Source organism: Mirounga angustirostris, unplaced genomic scaffold, assembly GCF_029215605.1.
Source record: "Mirounga angustirostris isolate CCGP_5_RB_7025 unplaced genomic scaffold, mMirAng1.0.hap1 SCAF_17, whole genome shotgun sequence".
Classification (NCBI taxonomy): domain Eukaryota; kingdom Metazoa; phylum Chordata; class Mammalia; order Carnivora; family Phocidae; genus Mirounga; species Mirounga angustirostris.
Genome location: NW_026991725.1, coordinates 10,509,328 through 10,533,199, shown reverse-complemented (window position 1 = coordinate 10,533,199; position 23,872 = coordinate 10,509,328). Strand labels below are relative to the sequence as shown.

The following is a 23,872-nucleotide window of genomic DNA, read 5'->3' as shown; positions in this document are numbered from 1 at the left end:
ACTGAGAAGGAAGCTGACACAATGACCAGCAAGTGGCCCTCACACAGCCCCTTACCTATCCACTTCCTCCTTCATGTAGGTGGTGTAACTGCTGCCATCATAGGATAGGAGCAGCCCGCCATCGCTCAACCGATGCACATCTACTTCTACGCATGAACCATTCATGATCACCACATAGGAGTTGGGGGACTGCCGAGTCACCTGCAGGGAGTGAGAACCAGAAGGGACAAGTCAGCGTGTCCCTTACCAGGTGGGGCCCCAGAAATAATTACTTCCAAAATATAGGAAAGAAAGCTCTCTCGGAGAAAAGGTGCTCTTAGCATCAGTGTCTGGGCTGGGCTAAGTACTGCTGCAAGCTCATAGGGCAACCTTCGATGCTTTTCCCTAGCCTGGTTGTTCTCTGACTCCTTTATCTCTTGGCTGCCTATGTCATATTAAAGAACACTAAAACATTTTCATAGAAATATCAAAAACTGCTTCAGGCTACGGACACAAATAATGACTATAATTTCACTAATACCCTGCCCTGCAGTAAACCAAACATTTCTCCCATCTCTGGACCTAAAGAAAGCAAGCTAACAAAGAAAGACAAAAAGTATGGTGTAGTCTTCAGTGGGGTTCAGCATACCTTAAGTACATATTTGACTCCCCCATAGATAAGTTCAACATCTACTGTATTCAGAAGTGTATGCGCAGGAAGGACTTGACCCCTGAAACAACAACGTGAGTCACATTTACTTCCAGAAAGTTCCAGAAGTTTATAAGGAAATCTCAAAGGTTATTAATGGTAGCACTTTTTAGAATATCAAGACTGGAAACAACCTAAAGGACCATCAGTAAGGGACTGACACATGAATTACGAAAAAGCCCTATAACGAAATATTATAAAGTCATTAAAAAGAAAGAGGAAGGCTTTTATGTATCTATTTTTTAGTTTACTTATTGATAATCCCTATACCCAATGTGGGGCTTGCACTCACGACCCCGAGATCAAGAGTTGCATTCTCTACCGACTGAGCCAGCCAGGTGCCCAGAAAGATGGAGGCTTTTTTTTTTTTTTTTTAATTTTTTTTTATTCTTATGTTAATCCCCATACATTACATCATTAGTTTTAGATGAAGTGTTCCATGATTCATTGTTTGTGCATAACACCCAGTGCTCCATGCAGAACGTGCCCTCCTCAATACCCACCACCAGGCTAACCCATCCTCTCACCCCCCTCCCCTCTAGAACCCTCAGTTTGTTTTTCAGAGTCCATCGTCTCTCATGGTTCGTCTACCCCTCCGATTTCCCCCGCTTCATTCTTCCCCTCCCGCTACCTTCTTCTTCTTTTTTTAACATATATTGCATTATTTGTTTCAGAGGTACAGATCTGAGATTCAACAGTCTTGCACAATTCACAGCGCTTACCAGAGCACATACCCTCCCCAGTGTCTATCACCCAGTCACCCCATCCCTCCCACCCCACCCCCCACTCCAGCAACCCTCAGTTTGTTTCCTGCGATTAAGAATTCCTCATATCAGTGAGATTATATGATACATGTCTTTCCCTGTTTGACTTATTTCATTCAACATAATACCCTCCAGTAAGATGGAGGCTTTTATGTACTAATACAAACTACTCTCCAAAACATACTGTTAAGTGAAAAAAAGCAAGTGAAACTGTGAACAGTTTCAGAGTATGCTACCATTTGTGTTTTTAAAAAATAAGGGGTGGGAAGAAATAAATATTACGTGTATATGCTTATATAAATTTACAATATGTCTGGAAGGTTACAGAAGAAACTGGTAACATGGATTGACTACAGGGAAAAAAACTAGGTGGTCAAAGAAGGAAACTTTTCACTATCTACCTTTTTGTGCCTTTTGAAATTTGAACAATGTGAATATATTACTCGTTATTAAGAATAAATAAAATCAAAACTTAAAAAAAAGAGAAATGCCCCAGTAAAATCAACCCCCATCTACTGCTATCAACTGGGACTTCATTTGGGGTAGTAAAAGAAAAAAAAAAAAAGGTAATAGGCCATGGCTGGGTTGAAGGGAAAGGGAAGGACATCGCCAAGGAGGGAAACATTATCAAGAAAGACTTTTGACAAGGGAAAGAGGGAGTAAGTGATAAAGCAAGTGAGGCAAGATGTTAATAACCGGTCAATCTGGGTGAAGAATATATAGAAGTTGTTTGTACTGTTGATGCCACTCTTCTTTAAATCAAATTATTTCAAAATACATGTTTTAAAAATAGAGGCGCAGGGGCGCCTGGGTGGCTCAGTTGGTTGAGCGACTGCCTTCGGCTCAGGTCATGATCCTGGAGTCCCTGGATCGAGTCCTGCATCGGGCTCCCTGCTTGGCGGGGAGTCTGCTTCTCCCTCTGACCCTCCTCCCTCTCATGCTCTCTGTCTCTCATTCTCTCTCACAAATAAATTAAAAAAAAAATAAATAAATAAATAAAAATAGAGGCGCCTGGGTGGCTCAGTTGATTAAGCATCTGCCTTCGGCTCAGGTCATGATCCCAGGGTCCTGGGATCGAGCTCTGCATTGGGCTCCCTGCTCAGCAGCAGGAAGCCTTCTTCTCCCTCTCCCTCTCCCTCTCCCCCTGGCTTGTGTGCTCTCTCTCTGTCAAATAAATAAATAAAATCTTTAATCAATCAGTCAATAAAAATAATAACATTATTTTTAATTAACATTAAAAAGATGGAGGGAAGTTTGCAGAGGAGATTATGTGTGACACATTTGTACACTAGTAGGAAAGCCATTTAACTAGATTAGAGATTGCATGGTAAGGAACAGATATAAGTGAAACTGGACTGGTAAAAAGGGGCCAAAGTATATAGGGAGTTGAAAGTCACACATTGAGGGATTTAGATTTAATGCACAAGGGTAATGTGAGCTGCTGAAGGTTTTAGTGCATGAAAGCAACACAATGAAAGATATTTATCGTAAGACTTGAATAACTGTGCAATCTCAGTTCAATTTTTAAAACTTTGTTTCTTCCTTTCAGACACCTTAAAAGAAGGCTTGTATCAGTCTAACAACACAGAAGGAAATAAAGTGCCTGTGATTAAAGTGCTTTAAAATGATTAGTCCCTCGGACCATTCCTCCAGGGACTCAAAGACAGAGCTTAGTCTCTAGAACCAGAGTTAGAAATTAGTTTAGCCCCATATAGTCTGATCCTCTATTTGCTAGACTCATAAGGTCATCTTGAATATCAGCCTCAATTATGAATTTCTGAAAGGTGTTGCAGGCAATATATGAAATATTCAGGGTTTGATTCTAGAGAGAAACACCAGATTTTCATCACTGGGCGGGGGGGGGGTGGTGGTGGAGAGATTTCATGCTTGTACAGGAGAGAATGCTTATTTCGGCCGGATTCGTTTTTAAAAAGCAACCCATTCTGGGGCACCTGGATGGCTCAGTCAGTTGAGCATCCAACTCTTGGTTTAGGCTCAGGTCATGATCGCAGGGTTGTGAGATCGAGCCCTAAGATGGGCTCTGCACTTAGCAGGAGTCTGCTTGAGATTCTCTCCCTCCCTCTGATCCCCATACCCTGCTTGCTCTCTCTCAAATAAATAAATAAATCTTAAAAAAAAAAAAAAACCTCCCACATCTTTTCTCTCCCCCACCTTTTCTCTCCCCCACCTCCATGATCACTGAATAACATGTAGCACTCACAAACTGCCAGGAATAGAGAGAAGAATAAATGGATCTTCAAACCAGGACTACTGGTTAACGTGCCTATAACAAACAAAGCCTACCTTTCTAAGGAGTGAAGGAAGTTAGAGATGCTATTCCGTAGGCTGACATCTGCCACGTGGAGAGCCCCACATACAACTCCCAACATGGTGTCAGGTCGCTCTGCCTAAAAGAAAGAAAAAGAAGGCAGATCAAAAGCACGGTCACTTAGCACCATGGCTCCTCAATTTAAATCAGGTACACATATGCTCTGAAGAAACAGCTAGCATTGAGAACCTCCATCCTTATTATTCAACTGATATTTGAGGTAAAAACATATTTATTTTTAGAACTTGAATAGAGGCAAGGGTGTCTGGGTGGCACAGTCGGTTAAGTGTCCGACTCTTCCTTTTAGCTCAGGTCATGATCTCAGGGTCATGAGATTGAGCCCCACATTGGGCTCTGTGCTCAGTCTGGAGTCCACTTGAGATTCTTTCTCCATCTCCCTGCCCCTCCCACTTGTGCTCTCTCTCTCTAAAATCTTTTTTTAAATTAAGATTTTATTTATTTATTTGACAGAGAGAGAAAGAGACAGTGAGAGAGGGAACAGAAGCAGGAGAGCAGAAGAGAGAAAAGCAGGCTCCCCACTGAGCAGGGAGCCCAATGCGGGGCTGGATCCCAGGACCCTGGCATCATGACCTGAGCCGAAGGCAGACGCTTAACGACTGAGCCACCCAGGAGCCCCTGAATAAATCTTTAAAAAAAAAAAAAAAGAATTTGAATAAAGGCTTCATTTGAATTGAGATGAAAAATACCTTTCTCTCTACTCTCCCTAAGATTTCCACTGAACCCATCAAAGAGGAGTTCAAAAACAAGATTTTGTCATAAATAAAATCAAAAAGGTGTAAGGATCTGGCTACTGTTAATCTCAAAGAAAAATGGTATATAATCAAAATTTGGACCTTCAGATAATTTAGATGAGTCTAATGATTTTATACAAAATTTCATTTAGAATAGCCCAGTGATTCAGAAACAAGGGGTAACTGCTGATTTAAATGAGACCCCTCTCATCAGCACTTGGTAGACGGATGTAAAAGTTGGTAACTCTGAAGCCGACTTAACATCAAATGAGGACAGAAGTATTTCAATCCCTGGATGCCTCTCTTCAAATACACTACAGGAAGTAATACGAGAACCCATAAAATGACCAGGTAACACAGGCACAAGGACTCTACGGTGCTAAAATTACACTGACTCCTAGATTTTTTCCAAGTAGATCAAGCATCATTTACATTAGAATCAAATACATTTTCTCTAGTGACATGGACTGATCACACCACAACCCTGTAAAAACCCAATCCCCAAAGCTGTTTGGCAAGTGGGGAAATACACACCTGTACTTTCTCTGCTATCAGTCTGTCCAGCCAGCCAGTGTCAATTCTATTCAACTGAAAGCTTTCAGTCTCCAACAATTTGATGAGGTATTCAACTGTAGTTCGAAAGTCACCCCGAATAGATAGCTCCTTCAAAGCCACCACCATGTTTCTGTGAGAACAGAAGCAGATCTGTTTCTTTTTCAATCATTTTAAAAAATCGTTTCGATCCTTTGGAGTCGTGGGAGGGAGGGGAGAGACGGTTCCACAAACAAATGAGGGTGCACATGTAAGTGTGCTCATTCATGTGCATTCCAGGCAGGAGAATCTATAAGTCAGTAAACTTAGGAGTTCTGACTGATTCTACCATAAGAGCATCAGCAAATCACAGATATTTCATTACATAGAGTACAGAACAAATTATGTGCAAACCATCCTCAGTTTTCACTTATTGGGTTTCCATCATTCCTAACTAGAATTAGGGTATAATTCTCCCCTCCTTACACCTTATTTTATTAAAGTATATTTTACATATAATAAAATATATTTAAGTATACTGTTCAATACATTTTGACCAATGCTAATACCTTAACTGGTTCCCATACAATGAGGCAACTGGCTGGGTATAATCAGTTATCGGTCTGACCTTGCATGTGAGAGTGTTTTTTTAAGCTGCATTTTACACATCTGTGGAAAGAATTGCTCATTACTTTTGTTATTTCCCAATTAAGTGTAAAATGATCTAATTTTAACAAAATTTCAAATACTATGAGTTTTTTCCTGTATATTTCTGCCCAGTGTCTATCTTGGACAGGGCACATCCTTAACTCCACAAATATTTAATTAGGCACCTCACAGACTCAAGACACATACTAGACTCATAAGGGAAAGAGAATATAGATTCAATAACTGCTTTCAAAACATATGGCAGAATATCATAAATGTCAGTAGAGATATAAGCAAAGTGCTGGAGTAGTTTTAGGAAGGGAGAAAATCCGCCTCCCTATGGTTTCAAGAAGAATGTGGAATCTGACATGGGATAAAAGTATAGGTGGGATTATGACTATGACAGGAATATCATTCCAGGGACGCCTGGGTGGCTCAGTCGTTAAGCGTCTGCCTTCGGCTCAGGTCATGATCCCAGGGTCCTGGGATCGAGCCCCACATCGGGCTCCCTGCTCAGCGAGAAGCCTGCTTCTCCCTCTCCTTCCCGTTCATGCGCTCTTCTTGCTATCTCTGTCCCTCTCTAATAAATAAATAAAATCTAAAAAAAAAAAGGAGTATCATTCCAATGCAATGGTCGAGGCATTCCCTCAGCTAGAATATTATTCTGTTTCTCACCTCTATCTCCCTCTCCACACCCTCTTGGCCTGGCTTATTCACGCTTCTCAACTGTCAGTCTAGATGTCACTTCCTTCTGGGAAACATTCTCTGACCTTCTCTAGACTGAGTCAGTGGACTCAGCTCTATGTTCCTGTAACACATTTATGTAACCCCACTATCATAAACAATATTTGTTACATTGAGTTTTGTCACTTATTGCCTATCTTCCTGTGGACTATAACATTCCATTAAGACAGAGACTCTATTTGGGTCCACCTTATATTGCCATCACCAACAGATATTCAAAAAATATCTGATGAATGCAGTGAATGAAAAAATGGACAGGGGTGCCTGGGTGGCTCAGTCAGTTAAGCGGCTGCCTTCAGCTCAGGTCATGATCCTGGGGTCCTGGGATCGAGACCCACGTCTGGCTCCCTGCTCAGTGGAGAGCCTGCTTCTCCCTCTCCCTCTGCCTGCCACTCTGCCTACTTGTGCTCTCTATCTCTCTGTCAAATAAATAAATAAAATCTTTAAAAAAAAAAAGAAAGAATGGACAGAGGAAATAGCAAGAACAAAGGGAAAGGGGAACAAAAACATGGGTCGTGTTCAGGGAACATTATGATTGAAGCAGGGGATATGAGGACAGGAACCAGTGACAAAGCCACTTATTGAACAAATACTGACTGAGCACGTACTATGTCCAGGGGAAACAGCAGCAACAAGGCAGACACAGTCCTGTTCTTGTGGTATTTGGATTACCATCTATGGGAAATAATGCTGAAAATGGGGATTGAGGTTATTCTGGAGGACAAGAATATGAACACCAAGCTGAAGAATATAGATCTAATGTTATGCAGAGAGGAGAAACGAACTGAGTTGAAGAATGAACTTCTGGCATGTTGTCAAGAAGCAAGCTTATTATAGAGACCATATATATATTTTTAAAGATTTTATTTATTTATTCACCCTAGTGAGAGAGAGCGTGTGCTCAAGTGTGTGCACACGTGGGAATGTGGGGAGGGGGGGAACAGAGGGGGAGGGAGAGGGAAGGAATCTCAAGCAGACTCCCCGCCAAGCACAGTGCGTGACGTGGGGCTCGATCCCAGGACCCTGAGATCACGACCTGAGCTGAAACCAAGAGTTGGACACTCAACCAACTGAGCCACCCAGGCGCCCCTGAAACCGTATTTTTTATATGCTAAAAGTTAACCCTAGTTAGCTTTACACTGTAGAGGAACGTACAGATTAGATCAGAAGGTAAGGAGCAAGGCTTCTTAACCAGATTAGAGGATGTGGCCTGGAGAAAATACTCAGCGGTCTCCTTAATTAGGACTATACACGTAAATACCAACAGATGCCCCTCTGGGAATGTAAATGAGTGAGGCAGAATTGGTGGGGGCTGGATGAACAAGAGAGTTCACGTTTCCTCTAAAAGCATCAGCCATACAAAGCTTCAGTTAACTTTTGCCAAGTGGAATATAAAACCAGTGTTGTCATTATCATCCCATTTTTTTAAAAAAGATTTTATTGGGGTGCCTGGGTGGCTCAGTCATTAAGCGTCTGCCTTCGGCTCAGGTGATGATCCCGGGATCCTGGGATCAAGCCTGCATCGGGCTCCCTGATCCACGGGAAGTCTGCTTCTCCCTCTCCCACTCCCCCTGCTTATGTTCCCTCTCTCGCTGTGTTTCTCTCTGTCAAACACATAAATAAAATCTTTAAAATAAATAAATAAATAAATAAAATCTTCAAAAAAAGAAAGAAAAGAGACAATTAAAAAATAGAAAGCACTAGTTCAATTTTTGATAGATATTCTAAAATATTTGAAGTGTAAAATTACCTCCTAGAGCCCTACTTTTCAGGCAAGCAGAACTTCTTTTAATATTTTATGTTTAATTAAGATAAATAAAATAATAATATTCAATGTTTATGTTTAATAGAATATTAATAACACGATATAGCAGTTATATGTGTACAAGCTGTGTGTAAATTTCATAGCACGCTGAGGACTCTTATGTAAACAGTGTGGATAGTTCCCTTATGTCATTTTCATGTAACAAGCAGTTTATTATTTTAAATGGCTGTAGGACATTTACAGCCATACCTTTATTTTGATGACAAATAGCAAATCTTATCTATGATTTCATACCGTGCCAAGGTCTTGGTCAAGAATTTACCTCCCCCACAAAACAATACTGTTTCTATGGAAAAATATTATTTCTTTAAAGCAATCAATTTTATAAATTTATCAAAACTATTTGAAAGTAAAAATACTTGAAAAGACTCAGAACAAAGCCATCTGCCAAACACTGCGTAATTTAACACAACATGAATGCAAGTACAATTGAAGATATATTTCTTCCAAAACATTGTCCATATCAGTACCTTTGTAGCAGGTAAATGATTCACATTCCCAAGCTCACCCTTTCACTGAAGATTAGCACAAATTTATTTTTTTAAATGCAATCAAATGTTATTATACTCACGAAATTGCTTCCTCTCTGTTTTCTCCCCAGGAGAAGCAGTGACCAAACTGAGAATCAGCAAATTCATGAAGGCCCCCTGCAGCAGCAACACTAAAATAACCCCAAACGTTCTTATTGCTACGGAAATTCAGTTCCTGAACTGTTCCTGAGCTGGGCTTAAAACCCTGTTAGAGAATGAAGAATATGAGAAACCATATTATATTTCTAAGGAAGAGAACGTTTATATGTTCATTGTTTCGGCTCTGTGTTAATCACATAGGGAAGCAGAAATGATGCACAAAAATCAGAAAGGCTTAAGGGCCAACATTCAGTACTACAGACCCAAAGAGGACTCTATAATGACTAAAGTTGGATTAAATGGTCAACGGAGCAGTGATCACCTATTTGTCTGCTCTGATGAGACTTCTATAAATTTCCCTCTCCAGAGGAAGTCCCAAGATTATTGCAGAAGCAGGCCTCCAGATACCATATTGATAGTAAAGTTCACAAGAAAAAAAAAGTGTAAACCTTTTAAGTGATAAGTTACCTCATCTGGATTTTCACTGGTGATCCGAGCAGCAATAACATGGCCCCTTGGACAAGGAACATGAGCAGAATTTTCAAAATCAATGGGAGCATCGCCCCAAGGAGATACCCCATACATCATACGAATATCCTTGATTCTGTATAGAGGGATCCCCATGGCAATCTGAAAGGAAAAACGTCACTCAATTTTCATGGGTACTTTCCTTAAAATGTGGAGGCTATCAGATTACCTGTAAGATTTTTCATTTTAGTAAGCCACCACCTAAAATGTTCTATTGTAGCCTGTATTTTTTTTTATTCTTATGTTAATCCCCATACATTACATCATTAGTTTTAGATGAAGTGTTCCATGATTCATTGTTTGTGCATAACACCCAGTGCTCCATGCAGAATGTGCCCTCCTCAATACCCACCACCAGGCTAACCCATCCTCTCACCCCCCTCCCCTCTAGAACCCTCAGTTTGTTTTTCAGAGTCCATCGTCTCTCATGGTTCGTCTACCCCTCCGATTTCCCCCGCTTCATTCTTCCCCTCCCGCTACCTTCTTCTTCTTCTTTTTTTTTCTTAACATATATTGCATTATTTGTTTCAGAGGTACAGATCTGAGATTCAACAGTCTTGCACAATTCACAGCGCTTACCAGAGCACATACCCTCCCCAGTGTCTATCACCCAGTCACCCCATCCCTCCCACCCCACCCCCCACTCTAGCAACCCTCAGTTTGTTTCCTGCAATTAAGAATTCCTCATATCAGTGAGATCATATGATACATGTCTTTCTCTGTTTGACTTATTTCACTCAACATAATACCCTCCAGTTCCATCCACGTCGTTGCAAATGGCAAGATCTCATTCCTTTTGATGGCTGCATAATATTCCATTGTATATATACACCACATCTTCTTTATCCATTCATCTGTCGATGGACATCTTTGTAGCCTGTATTCTACAACAATCAAATAAGTAACCCTAGTTGTGTGTGTCTACTGACATTTCTCCATTAAGGGAGCAGGATTAAAATACAGAAGGGAAGAGTCAGTGTAAGTGACTATCCAAGAAGTTCAGACAGCTAAAAAGTCCTAACTGTGTCATAATTATTCCCACAAACCACTCAGAAAGTAAATAAATCTTTAGTACTTCATTGGAATACAGAAGGACCTCCCATTGTGGGTAAAGACGTGTTAAATACAAATAATACCAAACCTCACCATTAGCCATTACTGTTTCCCATAACATTTGTTTCCTGGGCCGAATGGGAAAACAAGATTGACAACTAGCACTTTAAACATTACAAAAATAAACAGGTGCTACCAGAGTCTTGCCAGGAAAAACTTCCACCACCACCCTGATGTGGAATTGCTTCATTACAGAACACGAGTAAAAAAAGGAGTGGAGGACAAAGCTGTAAAGTTTTTTACAATTAATTGAATAAAGCATATTATTTTAGGGGCGCCTGGGTGGCTCAGTCATTAAGCGTCTGCCTTCGGCTCAGGTCATGATCCCAGGGTCCTGGGATCGAGCCCCGCATCAGGCTCTCCCATCAGTGGGAAGCCTGCTTCTCCCTCCCTCACTCCCCCGACTTATGTTCCCTTTCTCGCTGTCTCTCTCTCTCTGTCAAATAAATAAATGAAATCTTAAAAATTAAAAAGCATATTATTTTAAGAATTTCTTTCTAAAATGTGACAGTTTCTATCAGACGTGTCTGGCTTAAAAAACATGATAGTATTACTAGATTTGTACCACATCAGTAAAACCAACCCACACATCACAACCCATACAGCAAGAGATGAACATGAGATGAGACTTAGATAGGAGGTGCTTCTCTCTTATCAGGCACCGGTTAAACCCGTTCCTTGGGCATCTCAGACTTTCGAACTCCTGCAGGCAACTCGCTCAGCCAAGATCAAGGTGATTCACCTGGAGTTGTGCTGCGGGGAGGTTGACATCAGCCACCATCTCTGTACAAGGGTGTTCCACCTGCAGCCGAGGATTCAGTTCCAGAAAGTAGAAGCTTCCATCCTGGCTGTAGAGGTATTCCACAGTCCCAGCACTCACATAACCAACCATTTTGGCAAGTTTCACCGCACACTCAAAGAAACATAAGTCAACGTAAGTATCTCAACCTTGATGAGCTGGTGGACCACTGTAGCCCCTCCCTCTCTCCCTGACTCAAATATCCACCGTTTTTAAGAGCCACCAAAGGCTTTCAGCCACATAAGAGTAAATTTCACCCTCCCTGATTACTATACAAGGCCCCTAAGACATGGATGGCAAACTCAATCCAGAGCTGGGGGAAAACTGTTTCTCACTTGGGATCACAGACAACTTCACCCTCTCAGGTGTAAGTGTATGCAGGCAAAAAAAAAAAAAAAGCCGCCATGGCAGACTATTTAGTGTGCCCTGGTTTTTAGTATTCCTACTACTCTTCCTAGAAACATGGCTGTCCAGCTAGAGACTAGATTTTCTAACCTCCCTTGCAGCTAGTTACTAAGGTTTGACATAGTAATGTCAGCATTAGTGAGTAATATGCATAAGCCCTGAATCAGGTTTTGGAAAGGAAACTACTTATCCTCTATTCCTGTCTTTTCCCCTCCTGTGCACTGGAACACAGTCGTAATAGCTCAAGCCAGTTTCTACCATGCAGATGAGAACATACTAAGAATGGCAGAACAAAACAGAAAGAACCTGAACTGCAAGATGGCCTCAGGCAGCAGAACTGTCCTACAACCCTGGAGAGCTCACCTGAGATTATGATGGGAAGGAAAGATAAACTTCTACCTCAACAAGGTCATTTTATTTTTTGGATCTCTTTATTAACTGCTTAACCTGTAAACTAATCAATACAGAAATTATAAAATTCAGAGCGCCTGGGTGGCTCAGTCGTGAAGCATATGCCTTTGGCTCAGGTCATGATCCCAGGGTCCTGGGATCGAGCCCCGCATCAGGCTCCCTGCTCCACGGGAAGCCTGCTTCTCCCTCTCCCACTCCCTCTGTTTGTGTTCCCTCTCTCGCTGTGTCTGTCAAATAAATAAATAAAATCTTAAAAAAAAAAAATTATAAAATCTAGGTAGGATGCTACTATTTAAAAAAATTAGGGGCGCCTGGGTGGCTCAGTCGTTAAGCGTCTGCCTTCAGCTCAGGTCATGATCTCAGGGCCCTGGGATCGAGCCCTACATCGGGCTCCCTGCTCAACGGGAAACCTGCTTCTCCCTCTCCCACTCCCCCTGCTTGTGTTCCTTCTCTCGCTTTGTCTCTATCAAATAAATAAATAAAATCTTTAAAAAAAAAATTAAAATATGGGATGCTAGCTTAGCAACAGAGTAGTGGGTAGCAAGGAATCAAATACTGCAGACTGAAAGAAAAGGCTGTGGCCTCATTGTTAGGCATAACAAAACATTCAGTAAACTGTCTTCCACAATAACTTGGATGGCAGACAACACACTAAGTAAGCCCTAAGAAAAAGTTAGATAAAGTCAGAATGTGAAAAAACCAACTGCTTTTGTACCCCAAAACCAGGTTAGATTCTCACCCTGAAGCAACCCAGTATCAAAGATCCACTAGTAGAGGAAAACTTAATGTATCTAGAAATTTGGGGAGTGTGGTTACTCCTACCTGAAGCTGGGTGCAAGCAAATAATCCAGAAACTTAACTAAGTTTTGAAGGAATTGTATTTCTAAACATACCACAAACCTGGCCTTGAAAAGCCTGTGATTGATAACTAGAGTAGTATTTGTGGCCCCACTCTTGCACCAGCTCTGCCAAAGAAGGCATAGTCTCTAAAGCCCAATCACAGAGAAAACTCAATGAGGAAGAACTTCACAGGGAACGAAGCCAGGTACTTCAGGGACGATGGGCAAGGGATTTACTACCTGAGAGCAGAACCAGAGGCAGCGAGAGGGCTAAATGAAATCACCACAATTACTGCCTAGAAGGATCTGCTAACTGCTATGGACCATGGGGAGTAATCCTGTTCATATTCCATCACTGTATATTGGGTAGATGCTGGAGGGAGGAATGACTGGGGGTAGATAACTTGTATTTTAGGCCACTGGCCCGTGAAAAGCCACATGAACATTTAATGCAGAGAAATGTACATGACCTAGAGATCCTGGACTCTGAGCTGACTGTAGTAACTGGTTGGTACTTTGGGCTGTCTTCTTTGGGGAAAGACTAAGTATGTTAGTAAGAAAGTGAGAAAAGGGGTGTGAAAAGATAATGGGTAGCCAGAGGAGCAGACTGAGGCAGATTATTAAATTATTAAATGCCCTCCAGCGATTTTTCTGTGTGTCATTCATCTAGTAATTGCATCTCCTGAATTTCAGCTGAGTATATGGCCACCCAGTTAGTGACTACAATTCCCAACATCCCTTATAGCTAGGTGTGACTGTGTAACTGAATTTTGCCCAATGGGATATGAACAGAAGTAATATGGGTAACTTCTGGATCACATTTTTATATGCTTGCCCTCCTAGTCCTTTCTCGCCTCCTCCCACAGGCTATAGTACGAACCTCATCTTGTGAGGAACCTTTAATCATGAAGATAATAACACCTTAGAGCAAGGGTTGGCAAACATTTTCATTAAAGAACCAGATAGTAATTATTTTCAGCTTTGTGGCCTATATAGTTTCTGCCACACCACACAACTCCGGCATTGCAGTGATAAAGCAGCCAGATCAGACATAAATAAATTAGCATGGCTGTGATGCAATAACTTTTTATTTACAAAGAAAGTTGGCAGTTTGGATTTCGCTAACAAGGTGTAGTTTGCTGACCCCATTCCTAGTGAATGGCACAGCAATAAATCTGGGTCCCTGGTACTAACTCATCTTGCAATGATGGTGAGAATGAGAAAGAGAATTTATACCTTATTAAAGCCACTGAATTTTGGAGGCCTCTTTTTTACAGCAGGTAAAGAAATGATTCTTAATAAATTCACACAATGTATAAATTAAACTTCCAACACAGATGACCATATATTTAGCTTATTTGAAATTCAGGAGAAAAGAGATGGAAAACATATTTCCGATAAGATGACCCAGTCACTATTCCAGAAAAGCCCATGTTCAGACCCTTAAACTACAAGTGCAAGACTGCTGAGAGATTCTTTTCTACACAAAAATACAGAATATATAAACTTTAGAGATGCGTAGAGGACCTTTTAAGAGATAATGGATTTCAATAAATACATCTGAAGATTCAAAAAATGGAACTACCTGATTATCATGAGCTTATTAAAAAAAAAAAAAATCAGGGGCACCGGGGTGGCTCAGTCCTGAGAGAGAGCCCCATGTCGGGTTCCGTGCTCAGCGCTGAGTCTGCTTAAGATTCTCTCCCTCTAGGGGCACCTGGGTGGCTCATTCCGTTGGGTGTCTGCCTTTGGCTCGGGTCATGATCCCAGAATCCTGCTCAGTGGGGAGGCTGCTTCTCCCTTTGTCCCTCTCCCTACCCCTTCCCCTGCTCAAGCCTTCGCTCTCTTAAATAAATAAAATCTGAAAAAAAATGTTAAACAGTAAGATTAAAAATCCCCAAACATTTCTTTTCTTTATCCCTACTCAAAATAGTATACTAAATAATTTTTTTCAAAAGCGTTAACTAATTGAGAGCCCGAAATGTTTAGAGGGAGAATGGTAGAATCACTTTTCCTTTAGGAAAAGGATATAATCTTATAAATTATCTAGAACCACTGTGTGAAATTCCAGTATTCTCAGACTGGTATATGAATTGAATGAGTAGTAGTCCTGTGTAAGAAAACAAAACTTACAGCTTTTCATATACACACCTGTTCCATATGTTCAAATACTGCTGGAGTAGCGATAGCAGCAGGTGCTTCCTCAATAATCTTCTGATGCCTGCGCTGTACAGAGCAGTCACGACCAAAGAGAGAGATAGCATTGCCATATTGATCTGCTAAGATCTGTACCTCCAGATGACGAGATTGTTTGGCTAGTCTCATCACAAATATAGGAGATCCAGGGACTTCAGCTTGAACCTATATTAGAAAAGGAAATAAAACAAATTCTTAAGTAGTAAGCATTTTTCCTATCCTGATAAGCTGCTTCAATTTCAACAGGCAGATGCCTAGAAGTGTCAGGGACCACGTGAATTAGTAGGAATACAGAAATGAATAAAACATAGCTCATGCCCTCATCTATTTTTAAGATCCTGCATTCTTAGTTATATAACTGATATTACTTGGTGATTGTGAAACACAGGAACATCCAGTGTGTTACAAAAGTGAAAAACAAAATAGTTTGAAAAGACACACACACATCCCACAAAAGGGTGAAATACGGCCATCAGCGGCAGACAGCCAAATGTACACCCTGCTCCAGACGAGGTGCCTTCCTGGTTCGCATTCTGTCACAGTGTTGTAGTTGAAGGACTTGGATCTTCAGTGTGGAGGCACACCGCCCCTGGAGATAGAGTTCTACATTGGCAGTAGTTTTCCTGTAGCTCTTTTAAAGATCATCCAACGTTTCCTGGCTTCCACTGCTTTTACTGAGATGTCAGCTATCAACATATTGTTACTCCTCTGAAAGTAACCTTTTACAGCTGCTTTAAGATTTTCTTTCTCTCTTTTTTTAGGGCGGGGCGAGGTAGCAGAGTTACTCTGGTAATCTTAGATGTGGTTTTCTCTGTATTTATCCTGTGTGGCTCATAGTTTTTTATTTTTTAAAATCTGTGCTTGGTATCTTTTATAAGTTCAGGATAATTCTTAGCCGTTATCTCTTCAAATACTGTTTCTGCTCCATGATGTCATCAAATATTGCTTCTGTTCCATTCTCTCCCTCCTCTGAGATTCAAAGCCCAAGATGTTAGATCATTTCACTATATCCCATATGTCTTTTATGCTGTTTTGCTATGTAGCAAGTCTCCCCAAGACTCAGTGGGTTGCTTAGGACATCAATCATTTTATTTGCTCATGATACTGTCCTCATCTGGGCAGTTCTTCTTCTGGTCTTGCCTGGGGTCACTTGTGTGCATATCATCATCTGGTAGTTCAAGTGGGGCTGAATGGTCTCACTGAAATGTCTGGTGACTTGTGTTGACTGTTGACTGGTAGGTCCAGGGAGCCTTGACTGGAACAGCTCATCTCTATAGCATGTGGACTCTCATCCTCCAATAGGGCTAGCTCAGGCTTCTTCAATGCAGTGTTCCAAGAAGGTAAGGGCAGAAGCTGCAAGACTTCACAAGCTCTAGGCTCTAGAATTTACACGACACCACTTTTGCCACATTCTAATGGTTTAAGCAAGCCACAGGGCCAGCTAAGACTCAAGGGGTGGGAAAAGAGATGCCACCTCTTGATGAGAGGAAAGGCAATCACATTGCAAAAGGATATACATACAAGGATGGGAGGAGTTATTGCGGCCATCTCTGCAAACAATCTACTATGGTCAGCCCTCTGGCCACAATAATTCATATACCTCCCACATGCAAAATTGACTCACCCCCTCCCAAGACCCCCAAAGTCATCCAATCATGGCATCAGGCTTGACGTCCATTTTCTCATGAATCATGTCCAGATGCGAATGAGACTCCTTGGGTGCAGCTCCTCAGGTACAGTTTCTCTTGATCCAACGATCTGGGAACTAAAAAGACAAGTTATCTGCCCCAACACCCCCAATATTTAATGATGAGATGGGGAAAGGATAACTGTAAAAGATATTCCTGTTCAAAGAAGAGAGGATGGGAAGTACACAGCAGTCACTGTTCCATAGCAACTCTGCATCTCAGGTTTCCTGACTCTAGAGACAGGGAAATTTTGTTAGGCTCCTTGTTCTGCTCCCTGGGAGTGATTTTCCTAATCCATGGCTCTCCTCTGCTCTTAGCTCTGCCCTCTGGGTTCCTAGCTCTGTTCTCTGACAAATCTCTTTTTTTATTGGAAATGACTGATATTTACAGCTGAATAGCTTTCTCAGTCTGCTTCCTGTTTATAGAAAGTTGAAGAGACACAGAAGCCTCTTTGAAGTCTGAACTACCTCTGTCCCTTTTGGATCCTTTGGTGTAATCATCAGTACAACTTTCTTGAAAATGTTGTGGGTTTCCTATGAATCACACTGGGAGATTTACTCCCTGCCCCAAAAGATCTGTAACTTTTCTGCACAGACATCTCTATACTTTGGGCATATCAGGCTGCTGTGGGACAACACCTTTAAGATTCTTTGAAGCTCTTTCCTGTTAACTGAGAGGGTAATCTACCCGGTCGTGTCTTAAATATGTCTGAAGCCTTAAAGGATCTCACAGGTATTCTTTACTTGGCCTTTACCCTGAGGTCACTTTTCACTTTGAAGATCTTTCGCCAGGTGGAGAGACTGGGAATGAGAAACTATTTTCAAATTCAACAAGCTTGAAACACCTTCATTAGCTCATCTCTCTCTTATAATTCCTTAGCATTAAGTAACCAGAAGGATTTAACAGATGCTTTCAACACTTTGTCTAGAGATTTCCTTAACTAGGTCCATGAGTTCATTAAATACATTCTCTGTCTTTCAAGTTACCTCAGACAATTGTTTTGTCATTATAAAACATGTGTTAACCTTTTTTTATCAGACTCTACTATTAATTCCCTCACAGCCTATCCAGCCTCCACTAACAGTCTGTTCATCATTCCTCCAGCCTTCATGAAAAATCTCATCATTTTTTTGGCCTCCATCTATGAGCCAGTCTTAAAGCCAGTGCACATATTTTACTTTTTTGTTGTGGCAGCATCACACCTTTGGGGTAGCAATTTCTGTGGCAGTTACCCACTGATGCCTAACAAACCACCAAAAATTTAGTAACTTAGGACACCGACCATTTTATTTTATTTGCTTATAGCAATTTGAGTGGGGCACAGGTGGGTAGTTCTGCTGATCTTGGCAGGAGCTACTCATGCAGCTGTAGTCATCTGGCAACTTGACTGGGGTTGGATGGTCTAATAGGATCTCACTTGCTTGTCTCAAATGTGATGCTGTCAGCATGTAGATCTAGGAAGTCTCAGCTGGGACAAATCATCTCTACATCATGCAGCCTCTCTTTCTCCAAAAGGCTAGACTGGTTTCTTCACTTGTCAGTATGAGGCTCAATTCAAGAGGGCAAGGGCAGAAATGAGGTTTAGACTTCAGAACTTATAAATCATTTCTGCTACATTCTCTTGGCTAAAACAAGTCATAGGGTTAGCCAAACTTTAAAGAGTGGGGAAAAAAGACAGTCTTTCTTGATGGGAAGAGAGGCAAAAATCATAGGGGTCTGTATAGAGAGATGGGAGGAGTCATCATGTTCATCTTTGCAAATAATCTCTTACATGCTCTTTTCTGTATTTTTCATCCTTTTGTCTCTTCATGGCTTCGGTCTGAATTTTCTTCTATCTTCCAGTCACTAATTCTCTCTTCAACTGCATCTAACATGCTATTAAACTCCTCTATTGACTTCTTATTTTTAGTTACTGTATTTTCAGTTCTAGAATTTGTTTCTTCTTTATCGTTTCCAGTTTTCCAACCAAATTCTTGTCTTTAATTTCCTTGAATACATTAAGTATAGTTACTTTAAAATCCTTGTCTGATAGATCCATTACCTAAATTCTCTGTGGGTCCCTTTAAAACTGACTTTTATTTTTCTAGATTTTCAGTCATGTAATTTGATATGCTTGCTTACTTTGAAATGGCTATTTGAAACTTCATTTGAAAAATAAATAGAAATAATTTGAGGTTCTGGATGTTATTATATTTGCTTCTTTCTAGTGGCTAGTGACACTAGCAATCCTAGAACCCCTTGCTTGAATCAAAGGTTGAGTATTTTGAAGCTGAGATTTAGTCCCTGTGAAGGTTGGTCTATTTCCAGTTTATTTTTACTCCTAAGGTATAGTCCCTTCAAGATCCCAACCTAAAATGTGGGAGGGTTTCCCAGGGAATCCTCCTTAGCAAACTCTAAAGGCTAAGTTTTGTCCTTTTAGTCTTGTAAAACTGTTGAAAACTCCAATCAGCTTTTTAACTCCTTCTTCTCAAACCAGAAGATATCTCTAGGGAAAAAGTGGTCTCAAATGCCACCTCCTCAGGTTTCCTTCTTCTCTTATACCTTAGCCCCATTACTCTTTATTGTCTTGAAAGGTTTCTAATGCCTTAAAATAGATTTAAAAAAAAAATTTGTCCAGCTTTTCTAGTTTGTTCTCAATGGGATGATTGGTTTGTTATTTAATTAATCATTATTGGAACTTGAGGACTTTCACGTAAAACTTCCTAATCTTAGTGTTCTAGATTCTTCAACTATTTGATTCCACAGTAATAAGTAGTTTTGAAACATCTAAAGGACTTGTATTTTTAAAAAATTAACATGCTTTTTCTTTTGCTTCTAAGAGCAAAAGACCTTTTCTTTAGACCCCATGAGGCATTGATCTACCTATGAAATTAGATAAACTACAAAAGGAATATAAAGAAAAAGAAGGGTAATATTTGAATTTTGACATTCAAAATAGGACAATGCAGCAAAACAACACCTTTATCACCTTTATCAGTTTGCTGTTGAATGGTTTTAAAAAAAAAAGAGAGCAAACAGAAGGTGGCTAGAGACACTAGTAAAAGATTGTGCAAAGTAAAAATGGTGGGAAAAATAAGAACAGTGGGAAGCTAGGAGAGTGAAAGGCCAGAATGTGTCCCAATTTTCCTTTTTCTGATTCCTCTTTTTCTGGTAGGAGAAAAAAAGTATGAGTCAAGTATGTGAGGGTAGCTCTAGGGCAGGAAAGAAGAGACTTTTGTCTACCAATTATCTAAGATTCTGAAAAGAGATCATTTTTTTGGCCTCCACAACTAACTTGTAGTATGGCTACACCACTTGGCTGCAAACCAGAGGGTTAGACAGACAGAGATTTGAGGTTTAGCTTTCCTAACCATCCCCAGTTATAGAATGTGAACCTGCCATAGGGTGTCTGCGTGTGGTGGCCAGGCAGCACAGACTAGGGTGTAGACTGCAGAGCTGGCCCGGTAGTTGGTACACACAGCAAAAACTCAGGAGCCTGCAGCCAATTTGAACTAAAGTAAGATAAACTCAATCAGAGAGCCTGAGTCTGGCCAAGCCAAGAGCAACCAGAATAAGAGTTAACCGCATACTTTGCAGTGACAGCAGAAGAGGGACACAAAAAGGTAGAAAGGCAAAATCTTACTTTGCACAATCTTTTACTAGCGTCTCTTCCACATGCACCATACAGGGAAGAGCTATCTGAGAAACTGAGCACTTTTACATAGAGTGAGTAACTATTGTTTGAGTTATCTTAGGGAATAAAACCTTACACTGAACTGGACATTGCTAATAAGGAGGTAGGAGCTAGAGAGAAAGACTAGAGTACTTACAGAGAAAATTAAATATTTTCTGGACATCCAAATTATATGATGACTTATTATCTTCTATTTTATTGAGGTATAATTGATATACAACATTATATTAGTTTTTGGTGTACAACGTAACAGTTTATATATATACTGTGAGTTATATCATGTATCTCTGATATATCTCTGACATACATGTAAATTCAAACAAACAAAAACAACTTGTATTCTACCTGTCTGAAAAGGTTAGGAAAGTCATCTGCATTGTTGACTTTTCTGATTCCTTTCCCTCCTCCTCCTTCTGAGGCCTTGATCATTACTGGATATCCAACTTCCTCCGCTGCCTTCAAGAAAAAAAGAGAAAAATGGAAATAAGAGTAGTATTAACAGGGAAGGAGAAAACTGGCACCTTCTCCCTTTAAGAATGCTGTCATTGGGGGAACCTGGGTAACTGACTCTTGATTTTGGCTCAGGTCATATCTTGAGCCCCATGTCGGGCATGGACTCTGCTTGGGATTCTCTCTCTCCCTTTCCCTCTGCCCCTCCTCCTGCTCAAATTCTCTCTTTCGCTCTCTAAATAAAAATAAATAAAATCTTAAAAAAAAATGCTGTTTTTGGTAGGTCCGAAAGTAGTAAAATAGAAAGGTCCTGAAGACATAGGTGAAAAAGAAAAGTAGTAACATAGGTGAAAAAAAAAAAAGTAGTAACAGTATTTGTAGCATTAGGTTGAACAAAAAGAAAGTGCCCTTTTTTTGTAGGTTAAAAAAAAAAATTGTTGAATACTGGCATTTTCATATGGTTCAACCTAAAATAATCCCATATACATCAAAAACAAAATAAAACTATATGTTTATGGGGCACCTGGGTGGCTCAGTCAGTTAAACATCCAACTCTTGATTTTGGCTCAGGTCATGATCTCAGGGTCATGGGATCAAGCCCCCATATCAGGCTCCCCGCTGAGCATGGAGTTTGCTTGTTCCTCTCCTTTTGCTCCTCCCCCCATTTGCGCTCTCTCTCTCTCAAATAAATAAAATCTTTTAAAAAACTTATGTATTTATATATGATTATGTATGCATTCATACACCCACATATCAGGGTATAAAAAAAAAGTCTAGGGCGCCTGGGTGGCTCAGTCGTTAAGCGTCTGCCTTCGGCTCAGGTCATGATCCCAGGGTCCTGGGATCGAGTCCCACATCGGGTTCCCTCCTTGGCGGGAAGCCTGCTCTCCCTCTCCCACTCCCGGGGCTTGTGTTCCTGCTCTCGCTATCTCTGTCTCTGTCAAATAAATAAATAAAATCTTTAAAAAAAAAAAAAAAAGTCTAGAATATACATCAGTGGTGATTTCTAAAAGGAAGATGGGTAGATATACTTCTACTTTTTACTATATTTATTTCTCTATTATTGGAATTATAGTATGTAGGTATTCATGTATTACCTCTAATTTTTATTTTTAAAAAAGGTGTAAGTAGTTCACTTAATAAAATGCTGATGGTCCCAGTACAGCTTCTGACAACGTATAAGATTCAACAAATCAGAACTCCCGTGTATCCAGAAATTATTTTCTCACTCAACTTTTCATAAAAGATAAAAATAACAAGACACTAAAATATTAAAAAAAAATTAGAACACTAATTTTCAACACATACTCTAAATGCGGTTTTTGCATTTATAGAATTTAATAATGATCAGGTAACAATCCTAAAACTTTCTGGAAATTATCATATATCTGTTAAGGATGGAGCTAGTTAAATCAAGATATGTCCATCTATTAGAATACTGTGCAAGTATTAAAAGGGATGAGGTGACTTTTACATGTAACAATACAGAAGATGTCCAGATTGTATTGTTATGGCAAAAAGTAAAGTGGGGAAAAGTTAACCAAAATTTAGAATAACTAAGTCATTCCTTTGTTAAAACATTCCAGTGATTTACGGTTTCCATTATAACAATATCTAAACATGTACCAACAGAAAGAAGAGCATTTCAGATGTTGAATTAGTCGATTAAGTACAGTTCCATCTCTTCTAAAATTCTCTTACCTCTATTCACTTCTATGCTTATAAACGGAGGTAGCCTGATGAAATAATGTTATTAAAGAAAGAGCTATCACTGAGTGTTAAGTACCAAAGAATCAGCCACAAATGTGAAAAAGACTTAAAAAAATATATAGGGTAGGGGTCCCTGGGTGGCTCAGTTGTTAAGCATCTGCCTTCGGCTCAGGTCATGATCCCAGGGTCCTGGGATCAAGCCCCATATCAGGCTCCCTGCTCCGCGGAAAACCTGCTTCTCCCTCTCCTACTCCCCTGCTTGTGTTCCCTCTCTCGCTGTGTCTCTGTCAAATAAATAAATAAAATCTTTAAAAAAAAAAAAATAGGGTGGTCCACATGATGGCAGTAAGAAGGTAGGCCTTGTGTAAAAAGATATGAAGGCTCTAGGCACAGGTCATCCATTCAGAATTTTTTTTTAAAGATTTTATTTATTTATTTGAGAGAAAGAGTGAGAGAGTGAGAGAGAGAGAGAGAGAGAGAGAGAGAGAGAAAGAGCACGAGCAGGGGGAGAGGGAGAAGCGGGCTCTCCACTGAGCAGGAAGCCTGATGTAGGCCTTGATCCCAGGACCCTAGGATCATGACCTGAGCCGAAGGCAGACGCCCAACCAACTGAGCCACCCAGATGCCCCTTTTTAGAATATTTTAGAAGAATTTTAATGTCATGAGGAAAATGCCTATACATAATAAAAAACAGGAAAAGAAACTAGGATTACTAAGTATATATACTAGCAGTACATATACTACTATATATATATATATATATATACAGTAAGACCCTAATTTTATACTTATCATAATTATGAGAATCTATTAATAAAGATGATCACTACATGATAATAATATATACTATGAATCAAAAAAGGCTGAAATAAGATGTATGAATGTGTTATGAACATGTATCTATCTCTGGATGGTGGGTTTATGGGTGGTTTTACCATCATCTCTTTTCTGGCCTTCCAAATTTTCTACCAGAAATTTTTACATTTAAAATTATGATCAGGAAAAAAAAAGGAATTTCAATTGATAAGCAAAATAGCTAGTTCCTTACAAAGGGCTTCTACTCTTTTGCAAGTTACAGCAAATAGAGTATAGTGTTTGCAATTCAATTAGAAATAATTATTCAGGAGATTATGAGAGGCTTAACTTGAAA

General features: G+C 40.2%; 1 protein-coding gene across 20 annotated transcripts in view; it reads right to left on the bottom strand.

Moving 5' to 3' along the window:
- Positions 1 to 23,872, bottom strand: part of ACACA (acetyl-CoA carboxylase alpha) — a 283,601-nt gene that overhangs the window by 156,277 nt on the left and 103,452 nt on the right. For all 20 annotated transcript variants that reach the window (XM_064582783.1, XM_064582786.1, XM_064582785.1 and 17 more), the window contains 9 exons: positions 20,908 to 21,018; positions 15,157 to 15,366; positions 11,294 to 11,464; positions 9,379 to 9,540; positions 8,853 to 9,016; positions 5,068 to 5,218; positions 3,757 to 3,860; positions 629 to 710; positions 56 to 201 (listed from right to left, as the gene is read on the bottom strand). In XM_064582783.1, the coding sequence (XP_064438853.1) occupies positions 56 to 201; positions 629 to 710; positions 3,757 to 3,860; positions 5,068 to 5,218; positions 8,853 to 9,016; positions 9,379 to 9,540; positions 11,294 to 11,464; positions 15,157 to 15,366; positions 20,908 to 21,018 (1,301 nt within the window). The remainder of the gene's footprint in view (positions 1 to 55; positions 202 to 628; positions 711 to 3,756; positions 3,861 to 5,067; positions 5,219 to 8,852; positions 9,017 to 9,378; positions 9,541 to 11,293; positions 11,465 to 15,156; positions 15,367 to 20,907; positions 21,019 to 23,872) is intronic.